This window comes from Semicossyphus pulcher, unplaced genomic scaffold, assembly GCF_022749685.1.
Source record: "Semicossyphus pulcher isolate SPU_LCO1_2020_fin unplaced genomic scaffold, fSemPul1.0.p SCAF_15, whole genome shotgun sequence".
NCBI lineage: Eukaryota > Metazoa > Chordata > Actinopteri > Labriformes > Labridae > Semicossyphus > Semicossyphus pulcher.
The window spans coordinates 19,423,021-19,447,908 of NW_027211659.1; the positions used below are offsets into that span (position 1 = coordinate 19,423,021).

At 37.8% G+C, this 24,888-nt stretch overlaps 1 protein-coding gene across 1 annotated transcript in view; it reads left to right on the forward strand.

The window, feature by feature from the left end:
- Window positions 1-7,129: 7,129 nt before the first annotated feature.
- The window catches only part of thsd7ba (thrombospondin, type I, domain containing 7Ba), a 184,926-nt gene continuing 167,167 nt past the window's right edge, over window positions 7,130-24,888 (forward strand). Inside the window, exons 1-2 of the mRNA XM_069663300.1 lie at window positions 7,130-7,209; window positions 9,584-9,760. Of these exons, the coding sequence (XP_069519401.1) occupies window positions 9,601-9,760 (160 nt within the window). The 5' untranslated portion in view covers window positions 7,130-7,209; window positions 9,584-9,600. The remainder of the gene's footprint in view (window positions 7,210-9,583; window positions 9,761-24,888) is intronic.

Genomic DNA, 24,888 nt, shown 5'->3' on the forward strand with positions numbered 1-24,888 from the left:
TAATCTCATTTCGATAACGCTTTATATTAAGGTCCTTGTAATAAGCGTTAGTTAATAGGTAGTCCTTACAAGATGTCCTAACAAGATGCTTATTAACATTAATAAGACTTTATAAGTGTTAATCATAGTATTATAAACATGTTTATTGTTAGAGTATAAGATATTTCTAAGCACTTATAAGAAACGTGTAATTTATAGACAGCTTAAGAGCGTTAATAAAAGCCTTGTACATTTCTTATTATTGTTTATAGCATTACAAACTCATACATTGGGTCTTAGTCACTTACTCATGCCATTGCTAAGCCTTTACTAAACTTTACAGTTGCTTTTTTAAGATTCATACATACTTTACTATGCAGTAATGAGCAAATAACTAACAGTTAAGTATGTTTTTTTGCAGCTACTGGATCTAAAGCGAGAACAGTGCCTTATTACGGTTAATAAATCCTTAACAATTCCTTTTCATTTTTGAACACTTTAATTGTACATGGTTGACACAAATGCGCCTAAAACACGCCTCTGAAAAAAATTAAAAGTCAAATAGTTCAACTTTACATTATACATTTATATTGTAAACATAAACATACATGCGCCTTCGTACTGAGTTAATAATCGTGCTACACCTAGTAAAGTCATAACATAGTTATATCTTTGTAAATCATTAGCTTATGATTTATTTGAACAGATTATGAGTTCACTTTGGGACAACAGTTGATGAGAACACAAATAGTCACCACAGTCAGCAATTCACAATAAATCTGAATATGAAGCCTGCATGTCATAACCTGAGAAATAATTCATAAATAACTTTTATTATTGATGGCCATCATTAGTTTGGCAGAAGGTCGGTAGACAGTTCTTCAAATGTGAGCATCTTCCAGGTTCAGGCTGTTTATTTGTTGCCTCCCAAATAAAGGTAGTTTAAAACAAAAAAACACAAAGAAACACAACTTGTCACATTATCAAAGTAACACATGCATATTAAATCAACTATAGAGTGTTGCCAATAACGGGCTAGCAGAATTAGCATTGTGATCGCGGTCATTTTAACTATAGAAATGATAAATATATATTTTACTTAACACACTTAACAAACAACACCAAATACACTCATACTTACAGGTTTCATATAAACCTGTAAGTATGAGTGTATTTGGTGTAACAAACTTGCTGAAACAAACTTAAAAACACTGACTTATCATGTTACTCTGGCATGCTACTCTCTACAGGTAGTGGAAATTACTACAGGTAGACCTCAGTTGGAAATTATGTCCTCCATGTTCATCCATCTCGAGTTGCCGTAGGCTCAGTGTGGGGCGTTAAACCATCAGAGTAGCAGACCAGACTAGCTTGACAATACAAGCCATAATTAACTATTAATAAGTGCATAATGAAGAATTTATTTAAAAAAAGCATAATTAACTGTTAAGTTATTTGCTCATTACTGCATAGTAAAGAACGTATTAATCTCACTTAATTAAAGCAACTGTAAAGTAATTAATACATATATATATGTGTATATATATATATATATGTATGTGTGTGTGTGTGTGTGTGTTAATATGCATCTTTTAAGGACTTATAAGGGTCTTAATACCTATTAACTAACACTTATTACAGGGACCTAAATACAAAGAATGACCCTTATTTCTTCTTATTTTCATCAGTCATAAGTAAAACTCATCTGACTCATCTCAACTACAATATCATCTGTTGCAGTTCCCCTGATATTCCTCGGGTTTGTCCTTTAATCCTGAAGTGACGCGAAATTTCTCAAACTGTCTAATCAATCTTGGCCATTCTGATGGGTTTGAAAAGTCAAATGGCTCTGGGTGCGATATTTGTACAGCTGCCAGTGCCATTTTTTCATTTCCCTCGTTGTAATACTTTCAGGAAAACTTTTATGTCGCTCCGTTATGTCTCCTCTTCTCCACCTCATGTGTTTAACTCACCCGGGCGTGCCCATATCCTAGCAACTCAGAGACTCGCTGGCTTTACCTGCCTTCGGCGGCATGCTTCGTTTGTCGCTGTTTTCAGGACTTATTTTCGATACTAAGCTGCTTCTCTAGTGCCTACTCACTGAGAGAAAACATCCCAAGCTAACAGCAGGGTGAAGCACAGAGATTTTGAGTTATTTTTCACTTTCTGACACCATGTGTAATGAAGAGACGGGATGCCATGGTGTAGGATGAAAGACAACACTTTACAGAAAGGACCGGAAGTCACATGCAAGCATTATGGGTACTGTAGTCCCTACCGCTACAATTTATATACATACACATTTCCGAATAAGAGAAAATAGTTCTCTAAAATGTGATTTCTAATGGAATCGGGAATTGCTGAAATGCAGAAACCTAGAACCCCTGGTCCGAGCTGGAACTGTGTACATTTCCAAGGGTCCTGTGGGATTGTGACGTCATCAGGAAGAGCCAGGGGGAGGTCAAAGTGAAGTGAAGTGTTGTGATTATAGGCAGGTGAAAGTACGGTGGTATTATATCTAAACCTAAAGCTGTCAATCGAAATATAGGCAACAAAAGCATCACCGCACCTCACTCTCTGTCACTCATTAGTACTGTCGTTAGTCTGTCTATATTGTTGTGTTTAAATTGTTGTGCTTTACTGCATTGCTTGAGTCAATGGTACTGTAGACTAGCTAGTTAGTCAAAACAATTGTCATTTATGCTAACATACCTCCCCAAGGATTTAAGCTTTTATTTACCCAATTTTGACAATATAACTTGTGACAACACATTACGGTCCTGAGCGAATTTGAACAAACTCAATTACAATTAATTGAGTTTGTTGAAATATGCTGAATTGTAATTTTATGGCTATACATTTCTAACAGTATACACCAGCTTATTATATGTTTATTGGGATTCTGATTCTATTCATCTATTGATTTTGAATATATGAACATAACAAAGAGTACGGTCTACACCTGCTCTGTCAACACCCCGATCTGTAAAAAGTGTCTCGGGATAACTTTGGTTATGATTTGGCGCTATACAAACTGAATTTGATTGATTGAATGAAAATAGTGAGTGGCAGTTTGTTGTTGAGAAAGACAGTTATTATAGTTCCTCATTATAGGTTATTTTGGACCAACACCAGTTGTCTCGCAATAAACCAATAGTTAGTAAGGGTGTGAATCAATATCTCACAATTCGATTCGACTTTGATTCTTAAGGTCACGATTCAATCCAAAATCAATTCTTGATTCAAACCGCTTCCTGATTCACAATCAATTCCCTATTTATTACAAAGAGGTACTTATTTCAGGATTTACTCCTGTCTCCTGATTTAGTCTTTTGTGTGTTTATAAAACCGCAGTGGCAAATTATTATATGACATTAAAGCACAGTAAAATTTGTTCAAGATTATGCAGCTTTTATATTTTTGATTAACTTGATAAAATAAAATGTTGTTTAGTACTTGTCGATTTTTAATGACTTCAATTGTAATATTTTAAGAAAAACAAGTTCAAGTTATACAAAATAAAAATTACTTTAACTTAAATAAAATTGGTAGGCTTACCCACTGGCAGAAACATAAGTCAGCGCCTATGAACATGGGTAAATATATTCTCTGCTTTATATATTAAAGAAAACCAATGCACATGACATACGCCAAAAGTTTGGCTTTTGGCTATGATACTGGAGGATAGAGGAAAGCCAGCTGAGATTACCAGCTCCTTAAGAAAGGTGAGAAGCAGGTCGAGGTTGGAGTAGGGCTGTGCAAAAATATCTATCATGAAGGTTGTTATGAACTTTCTCTGTTCACCCAGGCTTTCTGATTTAGGCTGTGTGCGTGCTCACAGAAAAAGGTGCTGTATACAGTGTCTCCCTTTTATTTCTAATAGTTTACTCTACACATGGTACAACTCTTAAACTTTAACAATGATACACAATTTCAGTAGTATAGTCAGGAACTGCAATTAAGTCAGATACTTTTACTTCATGAAAACTGCATGGAAATAACTTGTAGTATTTGGCCAAATAAAATTCAAATGACTTTATTGATTTGATTTATTCTGTGATAAATGCCTTAAGCTTAATACATTTTTTTGTCTGCGTTTTAGCTGTAAAACTTGGCAGGAAGGAACCAAACATAAAAACTAGGGATGCACGATATATATTGGTCCTATTAATTATTGGCCAAAAAATAGGAATACTTTATTATTATTAATCATCCCAATAATACAATTGTATCCGATAAAAACAACCAATAAACAATTGCTTTCATTCACTTATCAACAAGTTTACATGTTTATGCAATCCGCCGTTAACACAGAGAAGAAGAATCCCATTTGTGGATGTTTTTCACTGTTTCAGAGGAGGATTACACCAAGAGGAGAAAAAGTCTGCATGTTTTAACACAACAAATGTTATAAATCACCTGAAAAGTCAGCTAGCATGAGCAACAAACAAAAAGCGACTGTCGTAGCGCCGATTCAGCACGCATTTTAAAACTGCAGAAAGTCTGCCAGAGACGACCCAAAGGCTAAAGCAAAATCAAGGAATTTATGGCACTTAATGAAAACATTTTCCAAGGTAGAAGACCAAGGATTTTGCCAGCTACTGGCGCATTTGTAACCCTGGTATAGTCTCCCGAGCTGCGCTACTTTGCAGACATATCCAGCCCTGTATGTTGTAGTCCCCACACACATTCACAGTCTGATCGACAACAAAGTCAGTGACATTAGTTTTAGTACAGACATATGGACTTCTGACGTTGGTTTGGTGAGCTGGCTTAGTTTGACCACCCAGGGTGGGATGAAGACTTTAACATGAAAAAGACATTATTGCATGTACAGGTGGGCTCCAGTTCACATTCAGCGACAGCAACACGCACTAATAGGCCTATCCAAACACCATCACTAGAACAACACAAACAAACAAACAGCCTAAAAACCATAATATTATTTTATAGTAGTTTTGATTTTTTAAATTAAATGCCGTCTGTAATGTTCGGTCACTTGCCAGTTCAACCAATGTGTCCTCCAGGTCGGATGTCAGATGATTTTCAGATGACAGTGGTGATCTTGGTGTTGGTGATCTTACTCAATCGTATTGTTCTGGAGCGGTTTCCTCTGGAAAATACTTGTTAAAATAGTCTAGGGAGTAATGGAGGTTGTGTAATGATAGACTTCAATCGTCATCAATGCAATAGTCCCTCTCATTTTAGTCTATAGTCAAGTTTTGTGAAAATGTCTGCACCTGTGCATGTCCCCTCTACCGGGGTACAAAACTCATTAAATATTCTGTCAAAACTGTATCTGATTAATACAAGCAGCTGGGCAGTGTTTGATACATCTGTGGATTCATCTAACTGTACATCATATTTCCCTTTCTTCACTCTTAGACAGCGGCACTGATTCTAGCTCATGGGCCAGTTTATCCCCATGCATAGCCCGACTTATAGCTATAGCAGCGGGTTTGATTAAAGTATCCCCGATTGTGTGTATGGCTTTTTTGCCAGTGCAATTAAATATGCCACCTCATTATGATGCCTTTTAAACTTTGGCAATGATTGTTGTTTGATTGGGGGGTTTCTTTAGCCTTGCAACTCTCACTGCCTTCAGCGGGAAAAAATAAACTGGTTTAGCAGCAAGCGAGGGATACTTGGCTTTAGGCTTTCATGTGCAAGTACCTCACTGCATACAACAAACTGGGGGTGATGAAGTTTGTTGATTGACATATGTAAATCCACACTTGGAGGAGGACTGCTACGACTGAGGAGTAATGTTTTTTTTTGCTTGGAATTAACCAACTGGCTTTAAGCCTATGATTTAATTTAGCTAGTCTGCAGAAAATGTTCCTATACCTATGTGTGCATGTTGCTGTGTTTCCTCTTCGTAAACTGACCTGCTTAAACGTCGTAATTACCTCCGAGGTCATGTGGCATCAAAGACAAGCAAAAAACTACTGACACTTTTTAAAAATTTGAATTGTTACTACTATTTTTGTATATATATTTATATCAATGGATAAAATATGCAATTTTTAATAATTTAAAATTTTAATTTTGTTTTTTGGAAGGCATCTCGCGACCCCCCTTGGTGTCTCGGGGCCCCTGGGGGGTCCCGACCCTCACTTTGGGAACCACTATTCTAGTCTATCTTTTTTGTATCTTATTTGTATTATGTTATTATAGTCTACACTTGCTCTGTATTACTATCAGCTTGTAAGTAATGTGTGAAGCACTCTGTACTGCAAACAAACCCACTAAACTGTCTGATTAATATTATTTCTTTTTTTACGGTGCAAATTGCACTGTGTCTGATTGTGGAGAGAAGCTGTCTGCACCTCCACTCTCTGCTGCGTGGTGCTGCGCTCTCAGGCGTTAGTTGAGCGCACACTGACGGATCTCAACTCCATGCACAGATGGATGATGAGCACGGACAGGAGGGGGCATTTGCACAAGTTTTGCTGGCGCAAAAGCTGCGCAACCTTTTAGTGAATCAGGCCCTTTATCTACAATTGTTCTCTTAATATTGATGGTAGAATCAGAATCAGCTTTATTGGCCAGGTATGTACACATACAACTGTTAATGTATTGTATGAGATGAACAATCGTATTTACGGGCACAGTGAATGTTGTTTAGTTTGAATGGCAAAGACAACAGATACATTGATCATAAACCACAGCAAAGTCAAATCTCTGCATAAGCGTGTACTGATCGTGCATAAAATGAGGAAAGCTGCCTTCAGATCAAGCCTTCCTGGAACTACACGATGTATTTTATTATTTTACTATTTGTAGATATTGCCAGCTATGTCATGAAAGATAGCAATCACAAATGCATCATGTATAAGAAATATAATCACTTCTCTTTTTTCTCTTCTCCCTTTTTGTCTTCCTTTACTCCAGACCCAGTAGCCCAGGCTGACTCTTGTTCCAACCCCAGTAGGAACGTTAGTGGGTGGGTACTTGAGAGACCAAGTGCAAGGACTTAAAACCACTCAATGCAGTTGGTTGTATAAAACAGTCCCAGCCCTCTACACATTGATTCACACAAGATTAAACCATTGTACGAGGCTTCAGGGAGAAGGCTTGGCACAGCTGATTTACCATCCCTGTCAGATTTAACGTCTTTTGAGGCTTCCTGTACCCTGCTTCTGTCCACTGTTGAAGGACTCATAAAAAGCATCTGCCACTGCACCAACAAGAACATCCAAAGGGATGACTGACGGTCATCTTGCTCAGGTACAGTGGATATTGCAAATCATGCTTTGTCAGATACTGTGTTGATTTTGCGTGTGTTTTGAATTTGCATTGTTTCGAATTTGCTGCCTGTATCTCCGAATGGAAATTGTTTGGGTGTTCATTGCAAATTTATGGAATCTGGCAAATTTTCTACACACAAATCAACTACCCCAAAACCTCACAGTTTGTATTTGTTGGACGTGGCATGACAGCTGCGCCCACAAGCCTGTGATAAAAGGAATACAAAAAACAACAAACACAAAACTATTAACCATTGTTTTTCTAAATGTTTGAATGCTGTCATTCCTGCAAATGGAAACATTTGAAAAAATATGGTTTTATGTATGAAGATGGAATTCTTTTTTTATACTGCCAAGCCCATTCAAAAACACTAACATGCAGCACAACGTGGGAAAACTTGCTGTTTTTATCTGCATATACTGGAGGCTGTATACAGAGAAGAACAACGGGATATGGGAAGGAATTTAATCTTAGAATATGAAAGGAGCATGAGCTGATTTGCATTTTTGAGTAGATAATTAGTGAAGAAAAGAGTGGAATCTCTGCTAAATATCCGGGGATCCGATGCCTATGTTTTCACTCCAAACAAATCTGACTGTTTTACTATTTTAAAGAGAAGCTAGAGCATCACATAGCATATTCAGAGCCTTTGCATACTAAATTAGCTTTTGACATTAATTTGGAAAGACAACCAATTAAGTAGTAAATACATTAAGTATTGTAAACACCTGTGAAAGAGAAGGGCTGCGGAACTTACTCTCTGAATCAAGAGTGTGAGCCCCAAACAAGGTACACAGGAGACAGAGAAGAAGATTGCATTCCATCATATCATGGAGTATCTAATAGAATGCCCAGCATCATCTGAGCCTGAGTCCAGCTGCTGTTTGCAAGGGTTTCTGTGGTCACTGAAAGCCTGGCAAGATTTCTCTGACCCAGATATTTAGCCGTTCAAGAGCTTCTCTCTTTCAGAATTGTCCTTTATTTCTCCTTTACTTTAAGGCACAGACTGGATGAGTCCAAGCCTGAGCTGTTTGAACACAATTTACACAAATTCTTTGAACACTGGTAATGTCAAATGTCCTTAGAAAAACAATACCTGGATGTCTTAGGGTCATGCCTGTTTCCATGGCCTGTTTTTGTTGGAGATCATGTTTTCAGAGCAGTAACGACATCAGCCTATGGGAATCACTGTTTTTCCCTATAAAAAGTTAAATTAGACTGGGTAGACGGGGAATGTAATTGTGGTGCAGTCAGGTATGGCTTCCAGAGCAGTGCAGCATGAGAGGTTGGCAAGTAATTACCAACAGAAATATGTAATTGGCATATGGCTGTGTAAGGGCTGGCCAGACTCCTCTGCTCATTCATCCAAAGAGAAAAAATAAATAAATACTCACACACACACACACACACACAAATAAATACAGTATACATATACAGTATACAGTATATAGTATATATAATACAGTATACATATACATACATACATATATTTATATGTATATATGTATATATATATATATGTATGTATATATATGTATATATGTATTATACATATATCCCCGGTCAGGGTTTTGCAACTCATTGCATACATTTATTTTTTTCACTTCTCCAATTTTCTTTCCCACTTTCTGTGCAACATCTGTCTAAGTTGTACAACTTATTTACATTTAGTTCCATGACTGCAGAATGACAACAATATTACAGAGAGGGCTTTTTGGGATAATAAGCCGCTAATACCAAAACTCACAATACCCAAGTGCTAGAGTACAGTGAAATTTGTTTGTGGAAAACAAATTATTGCAGTCATGACCATCATTATATCAGTCTCTCAAAACATCTGGTATTACAGATTCAATTCCATATTCATTATTTTTGCTGTTTGTTCAACACGATTAGAGGCCCAGTAAATCAGGGACTAATCCCTCACACTCCTCGGACTTGAATCACAGTAACAGGAGATAGGAATAAATGAGCTGCAATAAAAAGGTGCTAATACCCTGCATTACTCCCAGCCTAAGTATCCCCTTCCTTCGATACTTGTTTCCACTTCTATCTTAGGAGGCTAAGATGATCAAGCTTCTCTAATTATTTCTGGTATATGTGGGAGGAGGCATGCACAGGCATAGACACTCATATGCCTGATTTAACAAAAAAATAAGTACATGATTTAGAGTTGTTGCCGTTGTTGTAAATGTTATGATTCTTGGCTGGGAGGTTTTGTGAGAATAATTTTAACACATCAGTCCAACCTCCTCCACTTTTGCTGTTTTTAAAGAGTAACACACAGTCTCTTCTAATGGTTTCTCATGTCCATAGCTCTGAGTTAGTGATGAAGTTTATGTTCTTCCAACAGGAGTAAGAGAGGCAGTAATGGGCTGGACTATGACTCTTAAAGATGACTATGGTGCCATTGCTTGGAAACAGCCAGCTGGAAACAACCCGAGCCTCTATCTGCTCTTGTCTCTCTTTTTCTTGTCAGTCCAGTCAGATATTGTGTTTCCTAAGGATCACCGTTTCTCATGGAAAGCAGGTAAAATGTTATGTTATTCTTAATTATAAATGGCCATCATCCATTCTTCACTTTAAATTCAATCATCTAAGTCAAATCTTTTTCATACGTCAAGCAAAATTATTCTATGTGGTATTTTATAATTACACATATAGAGATAAACAAATCATCATTTTCAAGGATTGCTTCAAGAGTATTCTAGGAAATTAATTTGGAAATAAGTGCCATGACTTAATATAACAGACCTCTTCGAACTTGTTAAGGTACAATTGGATATGCTGCATGTGTGATCAATCACACACAAACATGCACACACATTTGTACTTCTCATATGAAGATAACACATTGTTCATTCACATTCCTTGTCAGAGCAACCAGTTGTGTGGGGGAAGTAATCCCCCCAGAAACATCAAAACAGAGGGCCCTTAAACCTATGCGGTTAGCATGATACAACCGGCTTTCCAGTCCTGTGATGACAAGCAGGGCTAGGATTGTTATGATAATGATAAGTAAATGATGGTAAAGTGACAAACTGGTGCATGTCCTGGTATGTTCTGCTGAGGATTAAAATGTCCTTAGTGTGTGGTTGACATAGTTTCAATGAACAGTATTGTGCATACAGTCTTTGTATTTTTCTGTGAATGTGGAGTATAAATGTATCTATTTGTGTAGAGATGTTTCTAATATGTCACAAATACATTTATTTGCATTAAGAAATATTTTTGACTAATATTTACCACATCTTTTTAAACTGTATTGAAAGCTTACATAATTTGTGTGTCCCTTAATCAAAGGAAGTTGACTCATTCTTCACTCCCTGCATTTAAAGAGCAGCTTCCATAGGACACTTCCCCTACTAAAGCCCCACTTGCTGTTCGATTACCACTTTCATTTGTCACTCTGTTGTTGGGTAATGACACTGCTCAAGTGATAAAAAGATTGATTAATTTCATTTGAGATGCCCATGTTCAAAAGGGATCTAACAGAGAAACCTAGTGTGAGAATTTGACATCCTTGCAGCTCTAAGATGGCTTATGAGTTGTGGCTTACTTGAAAAAAAAAAACACATTCGAAAGAAAGAAGGGACATATCAAATGGAAACTGCCTCACCTCTGAATTAATACACCAAATTTATGTTTGTTAGGGAAAACTGATGAACTGTATCATATGTGTGTAGCATTAAGGGGTAGCAAGATTAATAACTAATAAATAGCAAAAGGATTTATAAATGAAAGGTTTATTTAACTACTTCTAAGTGGAATATGATTGAAGAAATGAACAGGGACAATGAATACAACGATGAACAATAAATGAATGACAACGGACCACATTGTAGATGGCATCTGTGACTAGTTTCTTTGATGTTTAAGAATTAAATGGGATTTAATTAGTAATGCATCGTTCGGCAGTTGAGAGTTTAAAAAGGCACCAAGGAAGATTGTGAAGCAATTCAAAAGTAATTCTAATTTTTTCTAATAAAGATTTTAGGTTTAGGTTTAATGTTAATTAATCCTAGTTAATTTAGCATCAAGCATCAACACATGGGAGGTGCAATTGTCTCACCTGATGATCATCTGATGGGTGTGGCAGCAGGCTCTCTTTTGGCGCTCGGGCCTTTTCGGGACGGCTTTTGTCCCTCGTGGCCGATTCGGCTTGAATCGGGTTTCTCCATCTCTCTCTCTGGCTCAGCAGGAAGCTGAATCATCTTCATGCAAAGTCTCCTTTAAAGGTTGCTGGATTCGGCTTCTTCAACACGTTCAGTGCAGCACGGGATCAGCACGGTGATACTGGCGGCGTTCTGCGGCCCAGTACACAATAAGGCTCAGGACTTCAGGAGAGGTTCAGGCTGCATGAGCTGACAGCAGAACCTGGGACAGGCCATGTGGGGGAAAGAGAACTCAGAGGAGTCAGGAACAAGAGTAACAGGACAAGAGACAGGACGAAGAGAGCGAGAGGAAGTTGCTGGGAGCTTTACAATCTTGGGACCAGAGGGGTCTGGTCTCTGTGGTCCCTCTCTAGCCACACCCATGAGGAGAAAGCTCTGAGATTGAGATTATTTCTTTTAAAGCATTAAAATCAATATTGTCTACTTCACATATTTAATTCTTCCATATTTAAAAGTTGGGCTCTGTCAACTACAGAACGATACCAAACACTTGATATTAATTGTTGAATAAAACCTGATGAAAAGGGATTAAAATTAACTAAAAAATTAAACAACAAGGTTGAATGCAACATCCATTATGACGACAAATAGTATATACATGTACACGTACACATCTGCATATGCACAGGTAAACCTTTCTGCACATCCAATGAATGGATCAAATGACCTCACTTGTCCACATGTGGTCTTCCTTTGTTAGCAGACAGACATGAGGAGGAGGTGTGATCAGGATGAGGAGAACTGCAGTTTCAGATTCACATTAAAACAATTTTCACAGTATTAAAATATGTTAGCTCCGCATAACATGACTTTAAGTACATTTCAATTGCATAGGAGAATCAGTCATTTTAGTCCTTATATTCTTTGCAGAAAGGATGTGTCTGCATGTGAGTTATCTTCTGTGGAATGTGAGAAGGGTCGTAAACTTGGGGGATGGTTGGTACCTAAATTGACCATTTGTACCAGCACTCTTCTTACAGACTCTGCATGTGTCTTTTCCAATGATCAGAATACTAAGATGCAGAATTAAGGTCAAGGCGATTCACGCTACATTTGGCACAATGCTTTAAAGTAAAATCTAACAACAGTAACTTCAGTTGAAGAGCATTCTGTTTTACAATAAAATATGTGTAAAACATGTATTATTTACAACGTTTATTTCAAATGAGCAAACATTTCAAGGGCCAAGCATCTGTTTCATATCATTTTTTTCTTTGATGCTATTCCAAGTCTGAGTATAAGGTTTTAATCTCCATGTCAACCATGGACATAATGTATTTGAATATTCAATTCGGCTAAGTAGCTTACTTTTAATAGAAACAAAGAAAAATGTCTGTCCAGCTATCTGATGGTAAAATAAATCCTAGGTGTGGAGAAGCAGTCAACAGGCATCCGAGGCACTTAATTTAATCATGGATAGGTCAAGTCAACGCGTTTCAACTTAGCAGAGTCTTCATCAGGACATCATGTCCTGCTGCATGCCATGCCATGATTAAAAGAAGGATTTTTATTTAACATCAGAGTGCCTCGGATGCCTCTTGACTGCCTCTCCACACCTAGGATTTGTTTACTGTCAGATAGCTGGACAGTCATTTTTCTTTGTCTCTATTCATTACCTGCCCTATCCTTGAAGAGCACCTGTTTTTTTATTTTTCACTACAAGATCATCTACACTTGTTTTTTGACCGAGTGCAGCACTCCCTCAATTTTTTCTTCTTCAGCTTACTTTTAATTTTGGACTTGCCAGCACAACAAAGATGTGCTCTAAATTATGCACAGCCAACCTATTGTGTGTTTCGAGTGTCTATCTAGGCCAGCAGCATTGTGGGGTAAATCTTTTGTGTGAGCAGGATCCCAGAGCTGTGGCTAAGCTGGGAGTCTCTAGCTCAAACACAGATCTGGAGACATTTAAGCTTGACCTTCATTGGTGTTTCAGGCTACAGAGCAGAGCACCGAAATACTTCTGCTACCGGGACTAATTTTTTACACTTCAAAGTTCCTTTCAACAGTACAGTTTAACTTACGACTTTAATGTAACAATGTTACAATTTCACCTCCTTTTGAAGTTATTGACTAGATGAGGAGGCAAAATTTAGTAGAAAGAGCAGTGAATATTTACATTTTATCAACATCTTGGTATACCAATCCTATTAATTCATTCTCATTTAATTCTACATCTACATCCTACATAAATACAGAATTTATGTACAATTAAGAAATAAGTCGGTTGCAAAGTTGTCCTCTTCTACTGTTTCCAGCAGACTGCACTCATTTTGGCATCACTGCCACTCCTATTTATGGCCAGAAATCAAACTACTATTGGTTACTATTAAGACTCATCTTTGCTGTAGTTACAGCCGGTGAAGACTGCAAAATAGCCGTGACGCTTACGTGTCGTGCACATTTGTCTGACACTATGGTGCTCACATTTCTCCAAAAAGGCTATAAGAGTGCTCTGAAGGGGATGTGAGTGAGGATTTTCGGTATTGACCATGACCAAAAGCAAGTAGCCTACTGGTCAAGGCTGTAATGAGGATGATCTGCGTTTATTTATTTTTTAAAGTGCATCCCTACAGCAACCGCTTATACACAACAGACTAAACTAAAGGTGATAACAATAAGAAAGCAATATTGACAATTACTTTTTTGCTGAAAGCATACATGATAAGGATATATGCATGATGTTCACACAGCGACATGAAATGCAGCATTGATAGTGCGCACTGATGATTTTGTTTGGTGTCTGATTGACATTGATGTGTTCACAAAATTATAAAATTGCTCAAATAGGTCCTACAATGTAGTTGTGACATTTTTAAGTCTGTTTTCAGTTTAGCTAATGAATTATGGAGGATTAATTATTGAATAATTAATTTGAGGTGGGGGGGGGTAAAATAATTAAGCCATCTATTAATCATCTTAATTATGTGGTAACTGAAGGATAGGCTGAAAGGCAATGATTTTGCTGAAGATTGAGATATCATAAGGGAGTGTTAGACAGCAAACTTTTGTTTCCCTCGTCTCCTTACATCATGGTATTGATCTGGTTATGCCAAAAGACGTGGACAAGCTCGCCGTTGCCTCTACATATGCCTGCTTCACCTCAGGGAGATTCTTGCTTGCACCACACATTGGCCAATAGCAGCCCGAGACCGACACCAAGTTCTCTATGTGTGCTCATTCTGATGTGTGCTCATTCTGATGCGCGCTCACTCTAATACACGCAGACACACACTCACACACAGGCAACTAAGAGATACATTTATTATAATCCTCCAATTTAAATACCTGTGGCACTGACAATCGTGCCCACAGATATAATACACTGTCCAGTATCCATTACGCATTCACTGCAGAATACAGCCATATGATCCAGCAGCAAATAATAAGTAAATAAACATTTTCAGCCGACCTTTCTTTGATGATAAGCACACAGATCTTTTATAAGCATAAGATCCTTGTTGATCCTGACGCCGGGTCTTAAGGTTTAAAGAATTAATGACGTTTCGTTGCCCTGTGCATACATGTACACAGCATCTCGCTTAATTTACGTACAGGGGCAAAGAGGAAAGAAAGAAGTTAAATATGTCGGGCTGAGCCTGGTTCATACTGTATAAGAACAAAGGCCGTTTAAATTGCAACTTGCCTGCCTGCGCACCTGGCTCTTAAAGGAAATGAGAACTGACACTCTGATTGATCATGGTAAGCCAACCTCTTTGTGCCTTGCACCTCACTTTGCGCCTTGATTGTGTGTTACTTAACTAGCAAAAGTGGGTCGGACATCTATCTTTTCTCCACAACCATCTGGCAACCCTCTGAAATTATCTTGCGACACCCCCCCAGGTTGAGAACTTAGCCAATGTTAGCATTTTTAAAGTTCTTAGTGTATTTATTTGCTATTTTACCATTGTGTTGCATCATCATGAAATCAATTATCACAGCTGCAGTAAGCCTCTTGTTGTTTAAAAAAAAAAAAATATATAGCTTAAAGAAGGCTGAGTCTACCAGGATTTCATATGAAACGACATGCGGCTGAGAAATTTAAAGAGGGATTTTTGCTTTGTAGTGACGAGGGAAAAACATTACGACAAAAGAAAATGATGCAAAAAAACAAAACAAATGCAATCAGCTGCTGCAAGGGGTCAATATCTAGTTACCTTCATACTGCTTTCACCTGGTACACTCACAGTCAATATTGCACCTCATTGGAAATGTTGTATAAAAGGAGCCAAGTCCTGACAGTACAAAAGTAAAACTTTCAAGTCTTTGCATGCAGCAAAATAGAATACAACAAACAACAATGCAATTTCTGCAGAAATTGCAGTGTGAATGCTGCATGCTAAATTAAAAGGTGACGGTGAACTGGTTATGCTGGGTTTGATGGTGATTAATGTCAGTAATGTATAAAAGATGTGGAATATTTTAAGGATTGTTGAAGAAATTATGCTTACCTGAATTACTGGGTTTAAATGTTGAATTATATAAGTAATGGAAGAATGATGTGGAATACTTTTAAAACTAAACCAAATTTCAGGATTTAAAATTTAAATATCAGCAGTAATACATAAAATATGTGGATATGTTTTTTTGAAAAGCTGAAGCTTAAAAGTATAACATCATATCATAAAATATGAAAGATTTGAAATAGCAAGGCTAATCTGAATTATGTGTGAAGAAGTATCTAAAGGTAGTCTGAATTGAGAGTGTACCTTCATAGATTAATTAATGGTTTACAGCCATACTGCATAGCTGAAATAAAAGCTCAATGCCAAACTGCAGAGCTATAAAAATGTCTGAAAGCCAAAATGCATAGTTTTATTAATGGCTGGGTAGGTAAGCCTTAAAAATTTTCGGCAAGGCAGTAAAATGTCTGCCCTGTATGTGTATGTGTGTGTGTGTGTGTGTAAATGTGTTTGTATGAGGGGCCATGTAGGCCAAAATCCATATTTTACCTCTCACATAAACAAAACATGCCTCTCACATACACTATTTTAACTCAGCTCCAGAGAGCTCAAAGGATGTGCTACTCAGCTGTGTGGTATCTTTTATGATTATCCCTGATCAGTGGAAAACATCATGCCTGGTCCCTGTGCCAAAGAAAAAACATCGGAAAACAAGAAAAACATACAGACACGTAGCTTTGACTTCACACGTCATGAAGTCACTGGAGAGGATCGTCCTGAAGCACCTCAGCACTGTCATTGAGACATCATTCGACCCCATGCAGTTCGCCTATCATATTGGAATGGAGGATGCCATCATCTTTCTGCTGAACAGGGCTTATTCTCACCTGGAGGAGGCAGGAAGCACTGTGAGGGTAATGTTTTTTTTTTACTTCTCCAGTGCTTTTAACACCATTCGACCTTCCCTGCTCAGGAATAAACTACTGGATATGCGGGCAGATGCTACCTCACAGGCCGCCCACAGTACGTGAGGCTACAGAACAACATCAGACACCATTGTGAGCAGCACGGGGGCACTACAGGGGACGGTCCTGTCTCCCTTCCTGTTCACATTCAACACCTCAGACTTCAGTTTCCAGTCCTGTCACCTGCAGAAGTTTTCGGACAACTCTGCCATTGTGGTCTGTATCAGCAGGGATCAGGAGGCCAAGTACAGGAGTGTGGTGGACAGGTTCATGGAGTGGTAAGGACTAAACCACCTACAACTCAATATCACAAAGACAAAGGAGTTAGTGGTGGACTTTAGGAGACGAAGGACCAGTCCAAATCCAGTCACCATCAACGGAGCAGAGGTAGACATTGTGGATGAGTACAAGTATCTGGACATCCACAATAAACTGGAATGGACTAAAAACACAGATGCGGTTTACAAGAAAGGTCAGAGCCACCTGTATTTCCTCAGGAGACTTAGATCTTTCAATGTCTGCAGAACCATGCTGCTATCACTCAGTGGTTGCCAGCGTCGTCTTCTATGCTGTAGTGTGCTGGGGCAGCAGGCTGAAGACACAGGACGCTAAGAGACACATTTAAGCTCATTAGGAAGGCGGGCTCTGTCCTGGGAGCGGAACTAGAGTCTTTAGTTGAAGTGTCTGAGAGAAGGATGCTGAGGAAACTCCTCAGTATTATGGACAACACTGCTCACCCCCTGTACACCACACTGGAGTCCTACCAGAGCACCTTCAGCGGTAGACTGAGACCACCAAGGAGCACCACAGAGCGCCACAGAAAGTCTTTTCTACCTGTGGCCATAAGACTGTATAACTACTCCTAGTTCAGCAGGAGAAAAAATGGAGCATAAAAGGGACTTTTTATCACCATGTGCATCTTCTGATATCATTTGCAATAACACCTTCAATATCAGGTTATACTATGTTCACTATGTACAATAATATGTTTCTATATCTGGCTATATTATGTTTATTACCATGTGCAATAATACTTTTCTGGCCGTATTTATTATTGTATTTATGTTGATATTTATAGAATGCATCATGTGCAATACTGAAGCCTATTTATTAGTACCATGTGCAGTATCAGGAGCAATATAATCTTTTTCTTAATAATTCATAATCTTGTGCTCTAGAAGTTTTTACTACATTATAACTGTCAATACTACTATCAATTTACCTGCCACCATTACTCCCTGCCTACTTCTGTAAATAACTATTGTTTGTAAATAACTATTGGGCACTGTCTCTTTTGCATTAACCCATACACTTTGTATCTTATATTTTCATGATATTTGAGTAGTTTTTTTGTATTCCTCTTATTTGTATTGTATTTTTTTGAGCTATCTGGCATTATAATTTCCTTTGGGATGAATAAAGTTCTATCTTATTGTGTCTCAAAACATGCCAGAAATAGTACCTTTCTGGGAAACCCTTACAAAAGACCCCATCCTCCTGAAACCACACTTCTGACAAAATCATGACACTTTCCAACAGATTCAGCACAACCTGTTGCAGGTTTCTGAGGATGTTTTACAGAACTTTAATCCAATGAAGTTTTTAACTCTTGTAACACAACCATTTTTGTAACACACTTGATTTAAGCCTCCCTTCCTCCATTTTGTAAACACTGTAAAGCTTTTAAGATGTTTCCCTTGTTCTATTCACATAGTATCAATTATGCAGCCCAGCTTTGCAATTTAGCAGATTCCTGCAAATGTGCAAACATGCTCTCATTAAAATTGAATTAAAGAAATGTGGTTTGTTATCTGCCTTCACATATGTCTCCCTTGGGTAGTCTAAATCTAGTACACCAAGTCAGGCTGATTAGGATCAAAAGAATAAAACTCAAAGTTGACAATTTATCTGAGGCTGAAAGATGTTGCTCCAATTAGATATTCTATATCTTAAGTTTTTATAAACCAAAACACATCCTCTCTTCATTTTGTAATAGTACCATGGGCATATGATTGACAGTAAACACTAACAATAACGTACATGTCAAATGAATGCTCTTCATGAAAATTTCATGTGATCCCCATTGACAGCGCCATTTTGAAATGGTAAATGGATATTCCACCTATCAGAACAACCTTTACAAATTTTGACGCTGCTCTTACAAAGCCGTTTACATTGATTGAGCAATTGAGATCTCATTTTTAACAAGTGTCCCTATTTCAGGCAGGGAACTGATTGAGGTTGTCACAGATGGCTGGAAATTCCTAGCGACCAATCCTGTGTGCATAGTTGCACAGAAAGGTTAGTTTTCAGAGAAGCTCTCTCAGAATTCACTTTAAGCAGCTCTCACTTTTACATCACCATTATACAAAATGTTCCAATTCTGTTCAAAGCTCATACATACAGAAGATTGGAGAAGCCATTCAGGAAATAATATTTTGTAACTGGGGATAGATGTAACTGTAAACAGTTCCTTTGGCTACTAGAAACATCCAGCCTGAAGTGCCATTGTACAAATGATGGTAATGAGATAAAAGGTCATATTATTACTGAATGGCTTGTGCCGCTAGAATTAATTTTGATAGTGAAATACATAATGCATCGTTTAAGTGTTTTATAAAGCCCCATGTTTGCACAAGTTTTCTTAATATTCAAATTGATTTATATAGACATAGGTAATGAAAAATGTAAAGAAAGTTATACATTTTGTGAGGCTTTCTGGGCACCCTTTTAATCTTTCAATTTTCACATGTACAGATACAAAGATCAGATGCTATACAGAGGTGTTTAGTTGTGTATCCAGCATAAACTCCAGTTGTTGTTTGCTATGCTCTGTAATATACCTAACTGCACAAATGAAACCCCCAGTCTAAACAGTATCAATTATATATAATTAATGTTAGGAATACAGTCAGACCTCATGAGCAAAAAACGAAATACTGAAATTAAATAAAGCATCTCCTTTAGTAGTATTATTAGATTTTCTGTATGATCTAAATGACCTTGAGCAGTGTTATGCATGTCCATGTAAAGGTCAGCCACATAAAACGACCGTAAAAGTAATTTGTCACTTAATTGAATGAACGCACAAAGCATTTAAAATACTCTGCTGCACACTTCAGTCACATTGCATTATTACTCTGTTATTCTGTTCCAAATAGGCTCTCTAATGGTCAATAGTGAGGAGCTTTATTCTAATTCCTTATTCTAATTTCTCATAACAAAGGCTTTTTGCAGCTTACACAAAACATAGCATGCCTGTTGTAATAACAATAGCTTTAATGAAATGAACACCTCTTTTTTTCTAAAAACAAAAACAAAAAAAAACTGTAAGCCCAAAGAACCTAGTCAGACTGAGTCAGCACGAGTCCAGGGAAGTTGCAGAGTTAAAATATTCAAAACCAAGATGATTAAGAAAATCCTTATAAATAAGGACTCTTTTGTGTTCATCTAGTAGATAGTGCATTTTCATCGGCAAGCTGCTCATACCCCTACTGCAGAAGGGAGAGTAAATAGGTTACCAACTAGTAAGATTTTTTTCTTTCTTCTGACAGGTTCCATCTCCCTTTGTTTTGTTTATTAATGATATAAATAATTTTTCCTCGGATGGATGTCTCACTCCATTTTAAAGATCTCAGAAAAATTGTAAATGGGAACCCTTTACCGATGTATTATACCCACAGTAAGAGAACATAAAGGAAATGGTCATAACCTACTCTGTGTTTGAACCACAGCCTCTACAGAGACATGTTAAAATAGCCTCCTTTGTTTACGGTGGGGAACACACTGCAGAGACAGTGAGGTGAAACCAAATGGATTTTATTCTTACCTGAGAAAAACTCCTATGTGAGTCATTTTCTGATTGCAGAGACATTTCTATCAAAAGAAGTTGTTTACCCTTTGATCAACTGCTGTGCTGACACAGACTGGTCAGAATATGGGAAGCATACGGGAAGAGTCAAAAGGAGCAGAGAAAAGCTGCCAGGATGGGATTGCAGTGGAGCATAGATGTGATAACTAATGAAAATGTAAGTTCTGAATTATAATACAGTATGTTACTCATCAAACACTGTAAATTCTGTAAAGAAAAACATGGTTGTATGGAAGAGGCTCGGTTCCAAGAAGCACATGTGTGAAGTTATCTAGATGACATTGCTGAGTAGCCTTGTGGTAAACCTGTCTCAATGAAATTACATTGATATACCACCAATTTATTGATATTGAAATTCATGCATATGTAACTTGACTCTAGTTATTTTAAACCAAACTATGATCTTTTTTTTTTTAAAAACCTTTCCAAGACTATTTTTTTTTTATTCCTAAACCTAACCAAACTGCAATCCTTTCACAACATTAACCAAGTGGTAGAGGCTTATTCTCCACATTCTCATAATAGCATGCTGTTACACAGCAGATGTAATGCTAACAACGTTCACCATCTGTGGCTAGTGTCTTTGCAGTGCTAATTATCCCTACATACAATGAACAGCTGAGGCTAATGAGGATATCAATAGTTAGCATTCATTAAGACTTAAAACTAATACAATTAAGTGGTGGATTGACAGACTTTAATCCTTAGAGCCATGCTGCTTGCCATTCAGTTTATGACTAAATGAATAGAGATGTTTTAATAATATGGTAGTTTTTGTATTTACTATTCAAATAAGAGTATTTCTGTTCAAAAAATGGAATTTCAAAATATTCCTCACCTAGAAATTGTGATTTTATTGGGAAAAAAATTCAGGGAGAGTTAGCTAGTTTTACACTAATTCATCTCAGGAAATTGGCTTTACCTTCAGTCAACAACTCCTCATCCTTTAAACCCTGGATCCTGTAGGGAAAACAATGAATTTCAAGTTGTAATGTTGAACTTCTGTGAAACTCAAGTGGGAGTGCAGTTCACAGGTATTTAAATGAGGCACGTACAAAGATGCATTTCAATAAGATGTAACTAGGGGAGAGTACACTAATTTAATGATAAACAGAGCGATGAGAAAAGGGTGCTAGTGGGTTTTGCTCTAAGGGTGCTTAAGGGGCTTTCCTTGATCAGGGATCATGTTCTAAGACTGGCTGATTTGGCTGCATGAGGCCTGAACCAGTAAATGGAAGCAGCAACTCAGTGACTAAGTCAAAATATCCAAAGAAGCTACTTATCACAAATGAATTAAGACCTTAAAAGCTAGGTAATGGAGAAACTCAGAATCTGATATATAGATATACATAGGCCTTAAGTTCTCTAAGGTCTTAAGTTGCAAGTTATTATGTTATTCCCTGCTCTACGTCACTGCATCGACGTGCGGTTTAGGTAGGCATTGCCAACCATGGCTCCCCTTTAAATCACATGTTTTAAGATTTTTAAACCCAATAGCATTTAATAAATTATCCAGTTTTTGTATTATTCTTATATATTGTTGTAATTTCTGTGTTTCATTTCAATCAATCAATCATTATTTATTATTTATATAGTGCCAAATCACAACAAAAGTTATCTCAGGACACTTTTAAAAAAGCGCAGGTCTAGACTGTACTCTTTGCTACATTACTTACCCAACATTAATTCACCATGAGCAAGTACTTGAAAAACTATGGCGGGCCACGCATTTTACACCTGGGCCTTCAGTGCTGTACTACCGCAATTAAACCAGCTCCTAATAACCTCATTATGACGCTACAGCTACAGGTTATTGGTATTATATGTAATAACTTCATATTCAGTGAAACTGTAACCTTTGGCAATTGAAACTAAATGATGTAACACGAGGCTCAACACCTAGAGACACCATCCAGCATGAAGGCCTATCACTACTATAAATTATGACAGGATGCTGCATCACAAGCAGGCATCGCATATAGCCAAAATCAATGTCATAACCACAGTTACAAGAACAAACTCACATTTACTTATTTGACCACCAAGTACGTCAAAATGCCATTAAACCCAAATAACACAATTCAACAGACCTCTACACATTCCATCAAATGGCTGTGCAAAAACACACATGCTGCCACACACACACAAGGGCACAGCCAGGCCACTGAAAAATCATTAACATCAGAAGCAACAATATTATCAAAACAGACACCATAGAAAAGTAAACACAGTAGTAAGGCTATAAGAGACATAAAATGTATTGAAAATGTCCGCTTGACAGAGGCAGCAGATACTGGGATGGTCACCACAAAACATGCCAATGCGTAAAGCTGATGCATGCTCTCGTCATATGTTAATTGAACATTATGAATATTATATCTAAATCTAAATGATAAAACGGAATATTTAGACAAAATGCAAATTCACACTGCTGCTTAGCGGAAGTACACCAAAATAAAAGCTCTAGCGCAAGCCGCCTCTCACCAATAATGAATGGAGACTGTGTGACTCCATGTGCTCCTCAATCTGTTGCCAGCTAATTAGCCCAAAACATTGGAAGGGCCATTTTGGCTTCAATTCAGGCTTTGAGCAATGCAACAGCATCCACCACAGACAGAACTCGGTAAGTTTGTCTTCTAACTCGCACGTTTTCTAACATGCTATCCAATGTTAGCATGTAAAGCTAGCTAACATTAACCCAGTATAGATTAGCTTTACTGGGTTAGCCTATGTATTGTGTCATTTGTGTCATATTTGCGGTGGTTACACTTGTGTTGTGACAAATAAACTCTCAAACTTGTTCTACTGCAAATATGACACAAAACCTCCTTTTAACAGGCAGAAACATTGAGCAGAACCAGGCTCATGGTGATCAACCATCCGCTTTGACTGGATGAGCCGAGAAAGTGGGATAAAGGGAGATGCAGAACAAGAGTGATGGATGGTGCGAGCGCCATTTCTCCGTTATAAGTTTGTATGTATTGTTTGAATAGTATAATTTGCTGCAGTACAATGAGGATTATATTTTTGTTTAAGTTAGGAAAAATTGCTAAACATTTATTGAGACATTTGCATTGATTTATTCTTGTATTTCCTTCTGTAAGTTTGTCACCGTCCGGTGCAGCTTCCATAGTCATGTGAATAATAGACAGGAAGTGAGTGGTTTATTGTGACATATAATGTAAAAGTTCAATTAATGAACGATGGTGGAGCAAGTAGACTGGAGCAGACTAAACACGTAAAACATTGTCATGTTGTCACTCTTGTGTGGTTATGATAAAAAAGTAAGTGTTGAGAAAGAGGCTGACAGGGTCCTCCATGATGACGAAAGAAGTGAACAAGACGGCATAAGAATAACATTACAGATAGGTTGACAAAGTTAATGTTTGCGAAGGACTTTAAGAGGAAATGAAAATGACTTCCGGAATGTGAATGAGTGTTGAGCTGTCCGACAACGTCCCACTATTTACGCACTTAATTCATTTCTCACTGTATAAGCTGCAAAATGCCGGATGCAAAGGGAAAGATGGCTAACACCCTGAAGGATGAAGATATTAAATCCATCACCGAAGTGGTGAGAACCTTGCTGCGAGAGGAGCTAGATGCTAGATGCTAGTTGCCAGTGTTAAGCTAACAAGCTGGATGCCATGCATACGGAGCTAGATGCTAGTTGCCAGTGTTAAGCTAACAAGCTGGATGCCATGCATACGGAGCTAACATCTGTAACTTACACAGTGAAACGTCACAGAGCATTCTCATGGACAATGGCTATTGCGCTTGAAAAAGGCACCAAGGCTTTCTTGCTTTACCCTGCCACTCTCAAGATTAAAATTGGATTCGTGACCAACCTCTTTACCTCACCGGTGGATGCGAAGCATTTTCTGGAACACCGCCCATCACCTGGTCACCCCGACAGTGCGGATGATTCATCCTGACAACCCAGAAGATAGCAACAACAAACAGGTTTGATTGTCCTGGCTGCCGAGCACCTCTAACTTTTAAGTAGACTATATTACTGTTTTGGCATGCTGGCTGTTGGCCGCTGACTCTATTAGCACACCCGGTTTTACTGTTAACTAAGTGCTGATGTAACTTTACATCTGTTCTTTATCGGCTGTTTGTGCACAATCTTCTTGGCAAAAATGTATCTACAGCATTGATTTTTGATGTGTCTAACGTACTGCTGTTAAGGTTACTATTCATACATAGGCTGTGCGGCTGTGGCTCAGTGGTAGAGTCGGTCG